General features: G+C 40.7%; 1 protein-coding gene across 2 annotated transcripts; it reads right to left on the bottom strand.

Annotated features, from left to right (window-relative positions):
• Window positions 1-59: 59 nt before the first annotated feature.
• LOC120716276 (renin binding protein) lies at window positions 60-17,700 on the bottom strand. 2 transcript variants are annotated; one of them, XM_040003744.1, is made up of 11 exons: window positions 17,441-17,700; window positions 13,984-14,089; window positions 13,827-13,902; window positions 13,668-13,743; window positions 9,145-9,323; window positions 8,053-8,280; window positions 7,853-7,934; window positions 7,525-7,700; window positions 7,267-7,398; window positions 3,613-3,700; window positions 60-1,138 (listed from the first exon to the last, which is right to left on the bottom strand). In XM_040003744.1, exons 2-11 carry the CDS (start codon window positions 14,082-14,084, stop codon window positions 1,065-1,067), a joined length of 1,212 nt encoding a protein of 403 aa, XP_039859678.1. In that variant the 5' UTR covers window positions 14,085-14,089; window positions 17,441-17,700; the 3' UTR covers window positions 60-1,064. The 2 variants fall into 2 exon arrangements, with proteins under 2 accessions (XP_039859678.1, XP_039859679.1); XM_040003745.1 differs by lacking the exon at window positions 13,984-14,089 and having other exon boundaries at window positions 17,441-17,501.
• Between the last annotated feature and the right edge of the window lie 2,752 nt (window positions 17,701-20,452).

The following is a 20,452-nucleotide window of genomic DNA, read 5'->3' on the forward strand; positions in this document are numbered from 1 at the left end:
CATCTGTCATTTGTTTCCATTCCATTTCAACTAGTAATAATAATGATAATTCAGCTGAGTGAAAGCATCTGCATCAGCAGCTTTATTATTTCAGTATACAATTTATTTCCTGACATGGAAGTGTATAGATCACATAGAACAGTAGTAAAATAACATTTTAAAAGGCCTGAAGGTTCCAGTTTAAAATCCATATTTTCTGTAAAAATATGAGCATAAAAACATATCTGTCTATAAGTCTTAGCCCTGTGAAAGATTAGTGACCTGTCCTAGGCTTACCCTCCCTCTCCTGTGACTGCTGGGATTGGATGAGAGGAAGAAAATTGGATGGATGGATGGATGTACTACCAGCTGTTGTACATTTGTGGAGTGCTTTGTGGGAAATTCAGTAAATTATGAGGTGTAAATACCAAGTGTGAAGCACAGGTTTTGCACAGGGGAGTTAAATACAAATCTCATCCACATTTTTGCAAAACTTCAACTGTGGTGAAAAATTATCTTCATCAAAATTATTCAGCTGAAATGTTCCTGATGCAAATAAGGGCAAAGTTACTGACGCCCCTTGAGCCTGTGATGTATTGTTGCTGCACTGCTGTGACTGTGACATCACTGGTGATAGCTGCTGTACAGCTACTGAAAAAAACATTGTTGGACCGAAGAAAGCAAAATTAACTTGTACCAGAATTATGGGAACCGCTTATGATCTGAAGCATTACAGATCACCTGCGCGAGCTGCCATTGGAACTGGGTCACTACTCTACCCAGATTCAGTCAAATGAACCATTTATTTACTTTCAAACATTGAATTAAAGCTGAAGGTCTTCAATGAAACATGAATGATTGATTGATTGGAAATATATATCTCAAGGTTAATGTGTTCTTTTTTTATTCCCACCCTTAGCATCGGGTATTTTAGAAACCCCTTCAAAGGTAAGATTTTAACTGAAACCTGGATGAATGCACAAAGAATCAGACAATTTTGCTTTATAATTTGATTATTCGTGATTCGAAGTAATGCACAAGTTCAATCCCTGACATGAATCCCTTTATCATTCATGTCAGAATCTTCAGTCCTTGTTTTCCAGCAAGTCATCCAGAATGCGTTCACACATGTACAGGCAACGAGGCACGTGGAAGAACCCTGAGGAACAGACGAAACAGCTACTTTACCATCATGTTAAAACAGAAAAGTATTTCACAATAAAATGATTGTTGGGATTTTAAAACAATTGATGCAGCTAAAAACACAGAAGAAAGACTCTTTCATGCTGATAGATGACAAATGAAAAAAACTTGTTTGGTTTGGTTTCCATGTGCTACTAGGCCAGCTTCAGTGCTGCTTGGCATTAATTTTCCAAGTTTCTAGAACTCTGTTGGAGGAATTAGTACTAATCTTTCAAGGTATTTCATCTGATGATTTGTGGAGACCAAACATCTTAGTCCAGTATCTCTCAAAGCATTCAGCTGGGTTGAGGTCTAAGGTCTGAATGGTTTGATAAGTATGAAAATAATGCAATTTGTATGCAATGGCTTTCACAGGGAGCATGGAGAAGCGCAGCATCAAGGTGATGATTCAGAACAACCTTGTGGTTATTTATAGTGGTCCTTTCCTCTAAAGAGATCATTGGAACCAAACCATCCATTCTCTTCTGCTTATCCAATTCAGGTTTGCAGTGCGAGAGGCGGGTTACACCCTGGACAGGTTGCTAGTCTGTCGCACTAACTGCATGTTTTTGGACCGTGGGAGGAAGTCAGAGTACCTGGAGAGAACCCACGCAAACATGGGGAGAACATGCAAAGGCCACACAGAAAGACCCCGGCCTGATGGTGGAATTAAACTCAGGACCTTGTTGCTGTGAGGCAACAGTGCGAACCACTATTCCACTGTGCTGCCTTTGGAATCAAATCATTGTACAGGGTGGGCCATTTATATGGATACATCGTAATAAAATGGGAATGGTTGGTGATATTAAAATCCTGTTTGTGGCACATTAGTATATGTGAGGGGGCAAACTCCTCAAGATGGGTGGTGACCATGGTGGCCATTTATAAGTCGGCCATCTTGGATACAACCTTTGTTTTTTCAATAGGAAGAGGGCCATGTGACACAAAACAATGGTGTGCTTGGTTTCAACGTAACTTTATTCTTTCATGAGTTATTTACAAGTTTCTCTTTGTTCACAGCCATTGACATGTCGAAGAGGTTAACACGTGAGGAGCAGATCGAAATTGTGTTGATATCTGGTGAAGGCAGTAACCGGGTCATTGCAGCAGATTTCAATGCAAGACAACCTACGAGACCACCCATCTCCCATGCTACAGTTAGCAAACTGCTTACTAAGTTTTGTGAAACTGGTTCAGTGTTGGATTTGCCAAAACGTGGATGCAAGAAAACTGTCACTAATGAAGAAACATCAGTGGCTGTCCTAGCTTCATTCAGCAAGAGCCCACAGCGTAGCACTCGCCGCATGTCACTGGAGAGTGGCATTAGTCGAACATCCCTTCGGTGGATATTAGCTACTCACAAATGGCACCCTTACAAACTCCAGCTACTGCAGCATCTCAACGAGGATGACCCAGATCGGCGCACAGAATTTGCAGAATGGGCAAAACAAAAATTGGAACAGGACCCTCAGTTCACGCAGAAGATTTTGTTCAGTGATGAGGCAAACTTTTATGTTAATGGTGAAGTTAACAAACAAAACCACTGCTATTGGTCTGACACTAACCCACATTGGATGGATCCCTCCAAGACTGTTGGAACAACAAAAGTGATGGTTTGGTGTGGTATATGGGGTACAACGATAGTGGGTCCATTCTTCATCAATGGAAACCTCAAGGCCACTGGATATTTGAAATTGCTACATGATGTGTTTCCCTCTTTATGCACTGAAGCTGGCACGTTCCCTGAGTTTTTCCAGCAAGATGGTGCACCACCACATTATGGGTGCCAGGTCCGAGCATTCCTAGATAAACAGTTTCCTGGAAAGTGGATTGGTCGTCATGGGCCAGTTGAATGGCCCCCAAGGTCTCCCGATCTGACCCCCTTAGACTTTTATCTTTGGGGTCATCTGAAGGCAATTGTCTATGGTGTGAAGATATGAGATGTGCAGCACCTGAAACTACGGATACTGGATGCCTGTGCTGGCATTTCTCCTGTGGTGTTGCTATCAGTGTGTGAAGAGTGGGAGAAGAGGGTTGCATTGACAATCCAACACAATGGGCAGCACATTGAACACATTTTATAAGTGGTCAGAAACTTGTAAATAACTCATGAAAGAATAAAGTTACGTTGAAACCAAGCACACCATTGTTTTTCAGAGACAGTCAGAATTAATAGACATGCCCAGCACCATCATTACATCCGTGTCAAATTATTAAACATTACAGAAATATGTGTTCCACTTTATACATTCTCCCTCATTTTTTACAACCTGGGGCCTAAAATACGCAGCACTCAACATCTTCACTGAAATTTGAGTGCAGATCAAGGAGTGTTGTGCAGGTAACTAAAACATACAAAGCCCATTTTATAAGCTACTCTACATTCTCCTGTCATTTATTTCCCTCATTTCAGAACTTCCTGCTGTTGCTAGATTTTAACTATGCTCTTACCTTTAAAGGGACCGCCTTTAAAATCCAGTGCTACTTTCCCTTCTTGTGTCAAATAGCCAAACCACTCACCATTCTCAGCATCAGGAAACTGGAAACAGAAACACGCACAATCACCCAGCGTTACATTCTTTAAAGGTCTCTCTTTGAAGTAATCAACAATGGTCAAAGAGCCTTAAATTAGCCTTTTACACTTGAAAAGTCATAGTTCAGCACTATTTAAGCTGGGATATGGTTAGTTTAGTATTGCATAAAGACTGAAAGCAGGGAAAACAATATCTTGGAGTCAAATTAAAATGGATTTTAAAAATAAAACTTTGAGCAGCTGGAGACCTTAATAACCCTGGAATAATATTTGTTGGATCAGAATATGCTGAATGCAAACAAATATTTCCTAATAAACCTTCCATAACAAGGCGATCCGAGGTTAATTATTAATTGTAATCTGGTCTAATCTAATAATGAAATTTTCCATCAAGTCAGAGAAAGATGTGAGGGACAGTTTTTTAAGGACAAAGGAACAGAGAAGTTCAGTGTGCAGAGAATCAGACTGCATTCATACTAGACTCCATAATAATGTGACTTGTGTCTGCTGTGGTGAAACTAGTGTCGAAAGATGAGCTAATTTGATACTTTGTGAAAAACAGGATAGTCATTTTAAATAAACAGGAGTACACATATAGCCTTTAAAGTAAAATGAAATGGTTATCACAGTGAGACGAGTTTCTGCTCATGTCCAATCCCATTTTCTTTTCCTGCTCGTGAATCTGACCCTGTGTAACTCCTGGCATTTGTGAGGATTTCAGTAACTGGAGTCAAATGAAAAAACACAATAATCCTAAAACCTGCAATTTAGAAATAGACAAAAAAATGCAAACTGAATTATTATAAATGTAATTTATTTTTAATATAACTCGTAATCTTCATTTATACAGTATTTATACATATCTCTCCATCTACAACATCAACATAACCTCGTCATAGCCAGTCATAGCCAGTCAATCTTGTTTTCTGCATTTTCTAACACTCTCTGTTTCAAGTAGGTTAAGCTCCGCCCAGCTAGGCTGTGGTTGGGGGTGTTGGGCTCCAGTTTCTCCATTCTTCATGCCTACTCTTCCTCATTTCATCACCTGCCTTACTTAAGGACAGAATCCAGCGTTCAGCTGCTGCCCGATTGTCAGTGTCAGGGAGTAACGGAATACATGTACCGCCGTTACGTATTTAAAATACAAAATATGAGTAACTGTATTCCGTTACAGTTACCGTTTATAAGGGTGGTATTCAGAATACAGTTACTTTGTTGAAATAAAAGGATTACACGGCTCTTTTTCTGTTTCATATATTAGACTATGCTCTCTCTATTTTTGGGGGGTAATTCCACGCCGGTGGAAACCCAAACAAAACACTCATTAAGAGGCTCTAATGAGTGTGTCTCAATCTTGCGGCCCATGACACCTCTACTTGCGGCCCGCAAAATGACGTGAAGAAATATTTTTGAAAAAAAAATTCTCAAAAATTATTTAATAAGAGGGCAATAGGCAGAGTGTTACAGACATAGACCTAAAGAATGTAGCCTCATGGGCAGTGTAGTCCGTGCTGCAGGGAGAATGGACTGCCATACCCGTTATGTTCCTGAGAGCGAGGGAGGGAGAAAAAAAGAGAGTGGAAAAGTACGAGTTGTCACAGAGCAGAAACAGGAGATGCAATCATGTAAATATAATAATAACCACTGCAGTCAAAAAGAGTGCCTGACGAGCCCAGTTGTAAGTAAGCTATTAAGACTCGACTGTACAATGTGTTCGTGTTTTTCTCCGAAACAATAAGTTCAGTTGGAGCAGCCTTTCAACGCCTCTCTCTGTCTCTTGCTAGCAAAGTTGACCAAGACAACAAAGTAAAGTAAAACTAGATTTCGGCTACGAGCCTGACAGAGAACCTAACGTATTAGCCAGAGGTCCCTTTATGGTTTTACGCCTTTACGGTTCGGAGCCGCGGACCTGTTTTATATACATGTGGAATAGTTTTCTATACGAGATCGCTGCAAAAAGTGCAGCCTTACCTAATGTCCACCCTACTGTTACTCATTTTATATTAAGATTTAAAAATCTAGTTGGTATTGGTATGGAGAGTAACCTTCAGTAAAAGTAATAAATCACACGGCAATAGGACATTCATGTAGTTGTAAAAAAATTGATAATATATTAGTAATCCAAAGTATTCAGAATATGTTACTCTCATTGAGTAACGTAACGGAATACATTACAAAATACATTTTGGGGCATGTATTCTGTAATCTGTAGTGGAATACATTTTAAAAGTAACCTTCCCAACACTGCTGATTGTCATAGTACCTCGACTGGTAATGATTTAGAATCCTTTGCTTATTATAATAATAATAATAATAATAATAATAATAATAATGGATTGGATTTATATAGCGCTTTTCAAGGCACCCAAAGCGCTTTACAATACCACTATTCATTCACTCTCACATTCATACACTGGTGGAGGCAGCTACAGTTGTAGCCACAGCTGCCCTGGGCAGACTGACAGAAGCGAGGCTGCCATATCGCGCCATCGAAGTAATGAAATGAATTCATTTCATTACTTCCACTACAGTGGTGTTCCATAATGGCACCTCCTGTCTCTGAAACTGTTCGTGGGAGAGTTGGGTCAGTGCTGTAGAGTTCTGCTCCAGTGCTCCCTGGTCTTCACATACGTACCTCGCTCTTTTTTGGATGATCCTTCAAACTATTTGACCTTACTGGACTCCTCTGAGGTATGGCCTTGATCTAAGCAGAAGACTTCTTCCTGTCAAAGACTATAAAGACATATCCATTTGCTGACTGTAACACTAAAGGACCCGACACGGCTCAGGAATCTCACTTTCAGGTTTATTTGCTCACATTGGTTCAGCGATTGTTACTTCTTGTAGCTACTCCTCTCCGGCCCGGCTGCTACTTAAATGCAGCAGCAAATCTCCTCTTTACCACCACAGCCAGTCTGCATCTCACTTACCTCCATGGTGTCAGAATTGTGAGCTGAAGCAGAAGAGGAGCCTGCCAACACTTGTACCACTTCTGCCCCTTTGTGAGAAGGAAGCGGGTCTCCAATTGGCGGCACTCCTCGCTACTACCAGAGGCTGCTTTCAAGCCTGTGTAGGGCCTCCGCCTGACCCTGATCTTCATCTAAGCCTGCAGCCCTGCTGAGATCAACCAAACCCCAGGTCTTTGCAACCACCTCAAGGGTGAGTAAAAAAGAATTTTCTTCATGCTCACCCTGAGCCAGAAAAAAATAACTCTTAACTGCCTTGTTCCATGTCCTGAACTGCTACAACTCCACCATTTAGGTCAGCCCAACCACCCAGACTGTTTACTGTTTCGTTTGGACTTTATGGCTTTTTGTGTGTTTTTAGGTTTTGTTCCATTAAAACTTTACTCAACAAAAAAATTGTAGAGCCTTAAAGGTAAAAAGAGGAAGCTGCTGTTTCCTGCCTGCTTCCAGTCTTTAAACTAATCTCTGTAACATCAGGTAGTCGTTGATATTTCATATCAATAGGAAATTACTTATTTCTCAAAAATTTTAAATACTCAAAATATTTAATGACAAACGCACACAGTACTCTTGCTATGCCGTGTGGCCAGTGCCGTATCAACTCACGTGGCTAAAAGTGTACTGGTAAACTTCTGAGAATATCTCCAGCAGCTCAGGCTTCCTGGTGTGACTGTAGGCCATGAGGAACGCGACGAGAGCCTCACAGTGTGGCCACCACAGCTTCATGCTCCACTCTAGCTGCTCAGACACAAAAGCAACATGGCTGATCATAAAGTGATAAATGCAAACTACTATTGAATGCAAATTGAAACAGAATTTTGTGTCTAATAAAAACATAATCATGTGTAGAGATGACAGGTTAACCTGTGTGGGGCAGTGACCATCCACATCCAGGAAGTAGAAGAGGCCACCGTGTTCTTTGTCCCAGCCATACTGATAAGGGAGCTCCACAAAGTTTCTGATGGCAGTTCTGTGTATTTCCTTGTCCCCGGACTGTACACCGTACAGCATCAAGAACCAGCCTGCTTCCAAGGCATGGCCTGAGTCAGCACCAGTTATTAGTGGGAAGGACAAAAAAACATGGAAAATGATAAAGTGAGCAACTAAGGAGAGGACAAGAGTGTAATATCTGCTTCCACAGGGACGGACTTTGCTCATAGCCATCTGGGTCAGCAGGCTGTGGAGCATTTACCTGGATTCTGCAGTCGGCCCTGGCAACCCGGCAGTTCAGATCCATCCACTGACACGTTCTCTAAGATAGCTGTGCCAGCTCTCTGCATTAAAAGATGCAGAAGATGAGAAGGAAAAATAACTGTATTTATGAATAGAAGGTACTTGATAAAATATACAACTGTGACAGAAAAAGCAGCAGAGTGTTGTCTGTGTCCAAACCTGGATGTGCTGTAGGATCTGCTCTACACACCAGTTTCCCAGTTCTTTGTACTTTTGAGCAACTTCCTGCCCACGGCCTTCGGTTAACTGTTGCACCAGGCACATGAGCATCATGGGAACTGACAAACTGTTGATGGGAACCTCCCCGGGAAGTTGGGGCCGGCCCAGGCCTGAAGGGTCCACCTGAACCCAGTAAATTAGCTGTTCCATCATCTGCTCAGCTTCCAGCTGAAACACATAAGAGGGGTAAGAGATAATGTTGTAGAAATGGTAACACAGCTATAACCCAAACTCAAACACCCTGCTTCTGAGGTGGGCATGTTTTTTTATGCCAATTGTATGATCAGAATGAATGTCAGAAGAAAACTAAACTTAACAATCACAAAAAAATTAGTGTTTGGCAGATTATTTCTTTGTTGTAACAATGTTTGTTGGCATTAAATCTTATACTGCCGGAAAGTCGGTTTATTTCCCCTTAATTAATTCAATAAATTCCACCTTTACAGCAGCTGTATATGGTCTGGTATAAAGATCAAAGATAGCTCGTGAAGGTTGACCCAGAAGGAAATTTGGGTAATCAGTGTGTGGAGTTAATGTCACCCTCTATAATGTAGGCAACAGAACAGTTGTTTTGGAAAATTCTCTTCCACTGATTAAAACTAACTACATTTATTAGAAGTTGTATTTAGATTTGAATAAAACTTGTATTGTCATGTACTAATAGTGTTTTATTATCACAATAACATGGGTTGAGTTCACTTTGCATAGTAGCTTGTAGCAGAATTGTCCTTCAAAGAGCTACTTTTTAGGTTCTTATGTTTCAGAGCCTGATCTTTTTGACTTTTTACTTGAACCTTTACTGTATTTCTTTAACACAAGTAAAGGCACCCTTGAAAAAAAATGCCAAATACTAGTGTAATTAAATAAATGTTGTTTTCCGTATAGAATTTTTGGAAGACTTCTTTCCACTGCACTGATCAATAATAACTAGGAACTCAGACAGAAATGTCAATAGGCTTAAGATAAGACAACAAAGAAAGGTGGCAAACATATGGTATAACTAAAGAAGATTACACTAACAGTTACATATACCTGCATATCCTTGTCACCAGTTAGCCTGCTCAGTTCATCCATAGCCATAATGTAGAAACACTCACTGAATATGGTTCTCTGAACTTTGAGCGCTTTACCATCTCTCGTCAGGCAGAAGGCACATTTCCACTGACCGCTGCTACTGGACACACGAGCAAACTTTCTCAGGAATGCTCCTCCTATGATTCAGACAGAACAACAGAACATTGGTATGAACCCACAGGAAGCTGTTCACTGATAGAGAAAATATAAAAGAATCATTCATTAAGATTTCAGAACATCTATTCTCAGACTTCAAAAACAACAAGAGTGAAATTGTGCAGAAGATCAGCGATATGAGTCACGGACCATTCAGCCACCGGAGGTGTTAGTCACCAGATCAGCCATCAATGGGGCTATGTGCCACCTGAAGCTGGCAGCAGGTGGCAGCACATCACCATCAGTTAGACCAGTGGTTCCCAAACTTTTTTTGCTGGGCCCCCCCTTTGTTTTACAAGAAAGATGCTATTTTACATGTAGTTGTTTTTTTCCTGTGTAATAATATTCAACATTTCTATCAATACATTTTTTTTTTAAAAATGCCTCTCTGTGCAAAATGGGTTTAAAAACATAAACAACTGTTGGATACTGTTTGTCCGTGATAGACAGGGGGAACAAATTACGGCAGGGTTAGCCTGATATTATTTGTATCCCACTGTAACTTTACTGTATAAAGAGCTAACATCTCCAAAATGTCAGGAGTAGTTAGTCATTACAAGAAGTGTTTGTGAACTAAAAATCAAGAATGTGGGATACTGTTTGTCCGTGATTTGGAGAGCCCGGCGTTTGCTCCCAACGCAGGGGAAACAAATTCTGTCGGGGATACCTACTTTGGCACGACACCGGGCTGATTTGGCTATCTCCTCTGCTACAATAAAACTTGCTTTCACAACAGCTTCACTTTGTGATTTTGCTCTGGTGAAAAACGTCTGCTGAAATGTCAGATTCTTCTTTAGCTCTTCTACCTTCTGTAGTTTATGCATTTAGGTTTTTCAGCTAATCCTGATGTTTTGTCTCGTAGTGCTGTCTTAAATTAAATTCCTTAATTACAGCCACATTAGCTCCACTAATAAGACACATGGGTTTACCAGCAATGTCTGTTTAACCTATACTCAGTCACCCACTGGCGCTGAAAGGCTCTGCTTTCAGAATCAACTTTTCTCTCCACCATTGTGAGGGGCTAGCTGCGCAATAACAGAAGTTTGACTTGATTGACGCGGGAATGTTCCCAGTTAGCCTAGCGTTCAGCAAGGAGGCTGCAGCGCTGCATTATGGGATCTGTTGTTTGTATATTATTAGCGCCTCATATCGCCGGGCCATGCATAACAATAATAATAAATCTATATAAAATTATCTCGCAGGCCGGATATAAATGTAAGCCGGGCCGGATGTGGCCCGCGGGCCTTGACTTTGACACATGTCATCTACAGCAATGACATCACAATGTTATTAGGATTGGAAATGTGTAGTTGGATGGTAACAAAGAACTGGGGGGGGAATGTACTACCAGAAGGCAACACTGCAGACATCGAAGATAGCTACCTTGGAATCCCACAGGCAAATGGGACCCATGAAGAAGCCGCTAGGAAAGCCACAACCACCAAATACATGCAGAGAGTAAGGTGTTCTGAGGAGTCAGCTGAACAGGAAGAACAAGATCCGGGCTATCAACAACTACGCAGTAACGGTCATCAGATACCCTGTTGGGATCATCAGCTGGCCAAGGGAGGAGACAGAAGACACTGACATCAAGACAAGAAAACTCCTTTCCATGCATGGAAGGTTTTTAAGTCCAGCACCCTGAGCCTGCTATTCAGACTATAACAACAAAGATCCAAGAGTATATCACAAAGACCCCCAACTGACCATGTGCTTAGTGAATATCTCAGACAGCTGAAATCCAAGAAAGAAGAGGAGCAAAAAGAGAAACCATCATGTAAAGACAGCCCCTGTAAGGCATGTACCACTGGCAGAAGAATTGGCTGATATCAATATACTACCAATGGCTTGACAATCATGACATCACAGGAACAAGCTCTAAGCACACGATCAGTAGAGTCACAGAGAAATTTCTGCCTGTCACGCACTATATGTGCAACATACCTTTATTTACCAACATACCTGTAGTGCATTTATGCTCATGCTAGTGTGCTGAATCAGTTTAATTTTGTCCTTTCACAAAGTCCTAAACGGTGGCATCATCATACATCTGCTACACTACACTGTCATGATCCCGGGATCTGTGGATTTTCTTGTAGAATTTCATAAAGTGTGTTTAGCTTGTTTTATATTCTTTAATTCTAGTTTCTATTTTGACTCCTCTTGGGTTCTGTATTTTAGTGAATTAGATCTGGGTTGTAGCTCTGTTTACTCAGTTTTCTAGCCCTTTGTGATTCTCTCTGTGTCCCTGTGTATTTTGTGTTGCTTTGCGCTTTAGACTTTGTATTTACTTTTATGGATTTTTAAAACTCATTAAACAGCTTGTCTCCTGAGTCAGCATTCGAGTCCTTAGCCTGCAAATAGTGACAATAACAAGCCAGATGGTCTCTCACTTCATCAGGTCAGAGGATGTGTTTTCCAAAAAGAATTTCAACGGATCTGAAATGAACAGTTTTCCACGTTTCCTCAGTTCATTTCACTTCAAATAATCTTTGGCCAAGAGAAGAAGGTAGCTTCCTCTTTGTGTTATAGAGCTTTAAACTTCAATCTTTAACTTTAATCAGGAAGTGTTCCCGATCCTATGCAGTGATTTCTGTGACAGAATCATGCCTAGTTTTACTGCAGTGTCACCTGAGGGTCCAAATATCACAGACATTCAACTTGGGAACAGAGATTTCTCAACATTAGCTGACTTTTGTGTTGATAATGAACTATAGATGATGAGATATTTTTTGCCATTTTACGTTGAGGAACATTATTCTGGACTAATTTGACAATTTATAGACAGTTTTTCCTTTGAAATTCTCTACTGTGGCAACATCACTAACTTGTATAAAGAAATGAAAGCTTTATCCCAGAAAAAGCATCAAAAGATAAAAGAAAGGAAATCACTCAGACAGACTTACACCCTCATGGTATCATATCACCCCAAATAGAGCACTTCGCTCTCACACTGCTAGGCTGCTTATGGTTCCCAGGATATTAAAAAGTACAATGGGAGGCAGAGCCTTCAGCTTTCAGGCCCCTCATCTGTTGAACAGGCTCCAAGCTTGGATTTGGGAGACAGATACCCTCACTACTTTTAAGATTAGGCTTAAAGCATTCCTTTTTGACAAAGCTTATAGTTAGGGCTGGATCAGGTGACCCTGAATCCTCCCTTACTTATTCTGCAATAGACTTTGGCTGCAGGGGGCTTCTCATGATGCACTGGGAATTTCTCCTTCTCTCATTCCTTTTTATTCACCATTTGTTTATACACCCCCTCTGCATTTAATTACGAGTTATTATTAATCTTTGGCTCTCTTCCACAGCATGTCTCATGTCTTGTCTTCCTCCCTTCACCCCCAACCGGTTACAGCAGAAGACTGCCCCTTCCTGAGCCCGGTTCTGCTCCTAAAAGGGAGTTTTTCCTTTCCCACTTCTGCCTAATTGCTTGCTCATAAGGGGTTTCTCTGTACTATTGTAGGGTCCTCACCTTACAATATTAAACATCTTGAGGCGTTGTTGTTGCGGTGATTTTGCGCTATATAAATAAAATTGAATTGAACTGAACTGAATTGAATGTCCAAGAGACCAGCGATGAAATCACTCTGGTGTCCAAGGAGGCAGCCAGTGACAATGGAGGAGCACCTCAGGAGGTTTGGCTGGAGGTCAGCAGCACCTGAGGTGAAGAAAACCTTTTGGAGGCTGGTGGCGACAGAGAGTACAGAGTACCTCTGGTGCCTTTGCTGGAGGCCAGTGACAAAGGCCATGGTATACCACAGGTGGCTTTGCTGAATGTCAACAACAAAGGCCATGGAAACCCTCTGGAGGCCAGTAATGAAGGAAACTCTAAAGGCTGGGAGAGGCGTAGGCGACAGGATACCGCTAGTTATTTGTCTGGGGGCTAGTGATGATGGAGGAGATGGATCTCCTCAGGAGGCCCAGCAAGTGACCCCCTGTGAAGACTGAGACCCTCATGCACTCGAGACTTTGAAGTGCTGGGGATCCGTGGCAGCGTAGAATGTTTGGCTGGCCTAGACTTGGGGTTCACTAAAATCTCAGGACTCTAAGAAGATGCAGGAAGCTCAGGATTCTCAGGATATGCAGGATATCATAAAGCTTAGGCTGTGCAAGGCTCACAAAGTACCTTTCAAGTCAGTCAAGTCAATGATTAACATTTATCGTTTGTGATATAAATACACAGTAAATGCATATTAAAAAAGATGCAAGAAACCTTTATTATGTGCTGCTCTCGGTAACAGCGACTGGACGCTGTCACTTCTGAGAAAAACACAATGCTCATGATACAGAGCTGTATAGTCAAGCATTACATTCACACTCACCAACTGTTGCTGCTTCAAGGATTTCAGGCTTGTGGAAGCGATCCATGGTTCGGTACAAGCGACAATACATCCACACCTGTGAGACACATATATAGCAAAATCTTCACACTGAACAACCTAATGTCACAGCAGATTATTACAATCACTGTCGAGGTTCACCTGTCTACCCTGCAGCCAGACATATTTCAGCTCATCATAGATCTTCCCATCCTTTCCAATACACGTGAAGAAGCCTCTAAAATAGAAAGCAAAAGAACTCATTACAAGGATTTGGACAATATAGCAGTACAAACATATTCCAGTGTAAAGGCAGTACCCATGTACTCTGTCAAGAGAGTATTTGAGCCAGAAGTCCACTACATTGTCCAACTGTTTTCGAATGTTCTCTCGACACTTTTCAAGCGTCACCACTGACATTGTTCCTGTTCAAAAAGAACATTAAAATTAGTTTGTGAAAAAAATTTATGGATTCTTGGTTTATAGTTATATGTTTAAAGTGTAAAGGTGGTACTGAAACTGTAGAATTATGCAAATATGTCTGTATTTAAATCTGCAAAAATATTGTGACTGTAATAATATGACTGTAATTGACATTTTTTAGAAGTTGGAATAGGTTTTAGGTGGGATAACAGAAAAGTGAAACAAGGGCAACACAAGCTTGTAAAAGTGGTGCAATTTAAAAACAAAGAGGTGGAAAATCCTAAATAAATCTGATTATTTAGTACATGACTGGGTGTAAAAAGTGTACCACTGAGAGGCTGACTTGGGACAAAAATGGGGAAGGGCTCATGACTGTTGTGAAAGACCGCATGGACCAACCGTTCAAGAAACTTGAAATAACATTTTTGAAAATAACATTAGAGGAAGTCAGTGTCTTTGAAACACACACAGTCCAGAGAAATCTCTGTATGTAAGAGACAAAGCTGGAAACAAATACAGAATATTCACCTATAAAAAACAAACATGATTCTCTCACGGGGTTTACTGCTCAGTGATTTTTCAGAGAGAAAAGAAATTGTTGCAGCTTCCACATATTTAAGTAAAAAGTGTAAAGAAAGTTATATCCTTTGTAAGTGAAACTGTCTGCTTTGCAACCACTGCACCAGATTCATGCTTTGGCAGGTAACTCTGTTCTCCAAATGGAATTCTTTTTGCTTGAACCAACCTCACTGAAAACGGTTTGGAGGTTGGTCGCTGCTATTAAACTAATGCCCAAACATAATCTTACCAACATACCAGCATAACATCACGGGTGGATGTAGTTCAGCTCATCTACTAATCAGAGGGTTGGTGATTTAATGCCTGGCTGCTTCAGTCTGCACATCAAATATCCCTGGAGTATGAATGTGTGTGGATGGTAGATAGTAAACACAGAAAGAACTTGTGTGACTGAGACAAGTTGTGTGAAGTGTTTTGAGTGCGCAGAGTAGAAAAGTGCTATACAAGAACCAGTCCACTTACCATCATGCTACTTAACCAGACAAAAGAACTAACACTTACAGGTTCATTACTGCATGACTCAATCACAAGAAACTGCATTACTTTTGCAACCACTCCATTAGGAATGCCAACTGTCCATACTGAGCGTATCACCCCTGACACAAAGTTGCTTTGGGTGCACTTGATTATTGATTATTGTCTAGATCAGATGTTGAAAACCACTGGGTGTGCTGTGAGAGATCAGCAGATGTGCAGTGGGAAATTACAGTGGAACCCCGACTTACGAATACTCCATTTAACGAAAAATTCAAGTTACGAAGGCACTGAACGGCAATATTTCTGCCCGTGTGACGGCAAAATACCCATGTAACGAAATCCGCTGGCTCTGATTGGCTGAGCCCACAATGCCTTCGGAATCATGTGACAACCCCCTTAGCTTTCGTACTTGCGCTTCGCTGTTCCACTTGAATGACGTATTGTTGTTGCAGTTAGCAATTAGCCTATAGGAGGAGTCATGTCATATAGAGGAACAAACAGTACTCCAAGAACAGACAAAGCCCAACAGAAACCTTGAAGAGGAGCCGCATCTGCCCCCACCCCCGAAGAGCTTCAGAAAGGAGAGGCATCAGAGGCAAGAAGAGGGGTCCCTATTTGCCTCAAACTCTCTCAACAACACCACGACCAGGACCAGGGACCACGACCTTCCCTAGTCCCCCAAACCCCTGACACGCCATCACCCTCCTCCCCCTCCCTTTCTCCCTCCTCCCCACACTTGAAATTCACTGAGGAGATGATGGAGCGGGTCAATGCTGGGCTCAGATCTACCCCCCGTCCCAATCCCTTTTTGTCCCCCATAAACCCCCCCACCAGAGCAGCCAAAGGTTCGCCATCGAGCCCCGCCCTCAACAGAGCAATCGAAGTTACATTGCCCAGCCTCATCCCCCTTAGTTCCTCTTTACCACCTTCATGCCCTGTCTCCGCAGTCTGATGTGTGATGTGTGGAGGGTCCGGGCTGCGAGGATTATGGCAGTGGTGACTTTTCCCAGGAGAAGGTGGGACCCTGTTTACTAGAAGGTTTTAAAATTTCTGTACTTTTAGGTGACAGAAGGAGACATGTGGCCTGGTCAAAACACAGAGAGCTGCACTCTAAAAGATCTTTAAATATATTAAACATACCTTGTGTGCCACAGACTGCTCCCAAACACGAGGGGGCAAATAATACCTCTAAAACACTTAAGTTGGCTTTATTAAACGTTAGATCTTTAGCTGGGAAAACATTTTTAATTAATGATTTAATCACTGAGCACAGCCTTGATTTTATGTTTTTAACTGAAACTTGGTTGGACCAAAGTAACAGTGGAGCTGTTCTCATCGAGACGACCCCTCCTAACTACAGTTTTATCAGTAAGGCCAGGGTGAGCAGGAGAGGAGGGGGTTGCAGCCCAGGGTGAGGATAGCCAGGTCTCAACATCTGCCCCAGTCGCCAGAGGAGGCAGCTGGGGGTGCCCGATTTGAGCTATGAGCGTGCTTGTTGCCAAAGGCAGCGATCTAATTGGTCAAATCTGTTTATTTGGATGCAAAACATCGGAAAAATTGAGCTTGGTTCGAAAAAATAAATGCAGCGTCCATTAAATCCATGAAGAATCGGTGAGTCTGAAAAATATTTTTAAGACAATTTTTTTACCATGATGTACATTTGTTAATCTAGCTGAAGATAAGCATAGAGAACATAGTCCACAGGCAAAAAGTGTCTCGAAACCTCACACATGTGACATCATCATGTCAAATATCTGTAGACATTTACACTCAGAGGAAGCTTTTTGAAAGTAAAAATGATCACATTTGTAAAGTTACACATTAAAAATTGTGTGTAAAGAGGGACCTTTTTGTTGAAATCGGTGTATATTTTTGTGTAAATTAAAATTCCTTTGTCTGATGTGAATCATAACTTATTACCATAGGTTTTTGAATTTAACCTCTCTCCATAGGGGCTTTAGTTTTCCCATAATAACACCACTTACTTATTATTAGATGACCAAAGGCTATTAGAGAGATAACTTTATGCCACAATAGCCAACAATAACACTGTCATCTTACATTTAAACTAGCTCATGCAAAAAAAAAAAAGCAATATTAACTATACTAGCAAGGTATACTGTTTGGTTTAAAAACTATTAATTTCACCCAGGATTTCTAATTTCTTTTTCCCTGTGTTGCAAAAACAACAGAAAGTCATTTCCGTGCTGTCAGCCATGTAAAAAGGACAAACGGTGCCTTTGGTAGCCGTCTCAATGCGTTCATGTTGAGAAAAGGACTAATAAAGCTGCCATTACCTTCAAGCTGAAATAGTGAAGAATAGTCTGTCCAGCTGCTCCGTTCGCTAGCTCTGATAATCACATGATCAGATAAGGAAGTGGACAGCGGGTCACGCGGCCACGTGACTCGTCTTTTTTTTTTTTTTTTTTAGGGTCTTTCAAAGTAACTTCCAGAGGGGGGTTCGCTTGCCTTCTACTTCCTTTTGGAGTAACTGCTTGTCGGTAAAGTACTTTTCAGGACATCAAAATCACGTTTCCTAATCAGACCTGCAGATTGTACAACCGCTTATTCCGCCATCTTGCCACCCCCCCCGCCGTCCTCCGTGAGCCGTCATTTGGTTTTGTTTTGTTTTTTTTAATTTAGTTATATTTTGCACACATTTACAATCTCTCATTGGGAGACAACATTGGTGCAACAACATCTTGAAATGTTGAGTACGAAACCAAACGAAATAGAAGAAGACTAACAGAAAAACAAAAAACAATATAAATATGTGTGAAGGCCATTCTTATGACATTTAACAATATCCTTTCCGTGAACACTTTAACATACATGCGGCTTACTTGGTACACCAAACGAAACATATTCATTAAAAGGATAGAAACTGGGTCCCATTTTCACATATCAAAGCAGCATCTTTACATGAATCCTTCAGTAATTCTAAAGATGACAAAAAAGACTTCAATTCAATCTTCAATGCACTTAGGAAAGGTCTTTTGTTTTGCCATTTACACTTATGAATGTGGTATTTGCCCATAATTATTACCATATTGTGGAGCATGGCAAGTTCCTTAGACGGATCGCCATTATTGTATAAAACCTGTGTTAGAGTCAGTGGGGTCATCCCATCTATTCTTACACTCAACCAGTCTACCAAATCCTGCCAGAAGTCAGTCGTTACTGAGCAGGGAAAAAAAAACAAATGATCAATACTTTCTTCATTTTGTAAACAAAATCCACATGGCTCCACCTCAAACCCAAACCTTTTTTAAGCATTTCAGCTGCTGGGCAATATTCATTAATTATTTTAAATTGCATTTCTTTGACTTTGGGGGGGATAGGCCATTTTTAAAAAGTGTGTATATTTGTTCGTTATTTTAACATTACTCCCTTTTAATTTTGTGTTACTGTTAAAATCGTGAAATAATTCATTTTTAAATATATTGTTTATGATTTTATTATTACACTTTTTATTAGTTAAAGGAATCTGATTTACCTGTAAAGGAGATAAACTAATTTGTCCCTTAGAGTAATATAAATAGCCTTGTATCAAACTTAACAGAGGTAAGGGGATCGCCTTACAGACCTTGTTATATTCTCTAAGGGAACACTGAATGTTAAACTTTGCATTGAAAACACCCACTGGGAGAAACTGCCCCTTTTCATCAAGTAAATCTGTTATAAAGATGTTTTTTTCATACCACTCTTTAATGAACAATGACTTCCTATTACTTGTAATGGTCCTGTTATTCCACAAGGTGGAGCAATGTGGCGTGAAGATATGGGCAAAAACCATCTTCCAATAAGACAAGACCTGCTTATGATATTCTGACAGTTTCACAGGCAACTTCAATATATCAAAATCACATTTCAGGAGAAAATCCAACCCTCCCACCTTTTTGAAAATATTTTTAGGGATATGGAACCATATGGAGTCAGGTTTCAAGAGGAAGGCTTTTATCCAGTTAATTTTAAATACTCCAACCATTGATAGAAAATCAATTGTCTTTATACCACCTTTGGGGTAATCTTTGACGAGTTGTGATTTTTTTTAATGTAATGTGTTTTATTGCGCCAAATGAATTGATAGATTATGGAGTTAATCTTTTTAAGACTTTTTGGGGTAATGTATAATGAGTAAGCTGGATAAACCATCTTTGAGACACCCTCTGATTTGGATAATAGATTGCATCCAAAAATTGTGATATCTCTCATTAACCAATGATTTAGTGTTTTGGACATACTTGCAAAGTAGATATTTAATTTAAGGGAGGAAACTTGGTGAACTTCTATCGCTGCACCATCGAGAGCATCCTGACCAACTGTATAACAGTCTGGTACGGGAACTGCTCTGCCTCGGACCGGAAGGCGTTGCAGAGGGTCGTGAAAACTGCCCAGCGCATCGCCGGAGCACCACTTCCTGCCATAAAAGACATCTACAGGAAGCTGTGTCTGAAAAGGGCTGGGAAAATCATCAAAGACCCCAGTCACCCATCGCATGGACTCTTCACCCTCCTGCCCTCTGGGAGGCGCTACAGGAGCCTCCGGACTAAGACCACCAGGTACCGGAACAGCTTCTTCCCCACAGCTGTCAGACTCCTGAACTCTGCCTCCTGACATCTGACCCACGTTAAACTCATGGACTGAACATACACACACCCACAATGGACAACTGTACCCCCAAACACACAATAATAACATGGACTGAACCACCACTCACAACCACTAGCACTTTATATAGCCTCTGTAGAAACTATCTACACCCTCACTTATCTTAACTGCACTACTGTATAGCTCTGTGTAAATAATCATTCTGTACATTCGATAATCTTTAATCCTACAACTGTTTACAACTTGCATAGTTCCCATTTCTGTATAACTGTATATCTCAGATTCTGTAAAGTTATTTATTTCATATTCTGTATAGTTTTTCATATTTATATCCTGTTCATATCCTGTACATAGCTTGTACTCACTACAGCCTGTACATACTTATAGTTATAGAATATTCACAACATACTTCATACCGTGTACATTATAACATACCATAATAGACCCATTTCTGTAATATACTCACATATCTATATTATTGCTAATATATATTGTAATATATCTATATCACTAAAGCACTTCTGGATGGATGCAAACTGCATTTCGTTGCCCTGTACCTGTGCATGTGCAATGACAATAAAGTTGAATTCTATTCTTGAATTCTAATTCTATTCTAAACACTACGAATATGCAAAAGCATTTGCTCACAAAACACACGATAACCTTAAATGAATGTCATGTTTTTAATTCCGCTCCGG

This window comes from Simochromis diagramma, unplaced genomic scaffold (assembly GCF_900408965.1).
Source record: "Simochromis diagramma unplaced genomic scaffold, fSimDia1.1 OVJJ01000466.1, whole genome shotgun sequence".
In the NCBI taxonomy this organism is placed as follows: Eukaryota; Metazoa; Chordata; class Actinopteri; order Cichliformes; family Cichlidae; genus Simochromis; species Simochromis diagramma.

What these genes read in the sequence shown, in the direction of transcription:
- LOC120716276 (XM_040003744.1), bottom strand. Translation starts at nt 14,084, where the DNA reads ATGTCAGTGGTGACGCTTGAAAAGTGTCGAGAGAACATTCGAAAACAG. An exon ending in CCTTGAAGCAGCAACAGTTG is followed by an intron (nt 9,324 to 13,667) that starts GTGAGTGTGAAT and finishes TCTGAATCATAG; the next exon opens with GAGGAGCATTCCTGAGAAAG. An exon ending in ATGGTCACTGCCCCACACAG is followed by an intron (nt 7,399 to 7,524) that starts GTTAACCTGTCA and finishes GTGTCTGAGCAG; the next exon opens with CTAGAGTGGAGCATGAAGCT.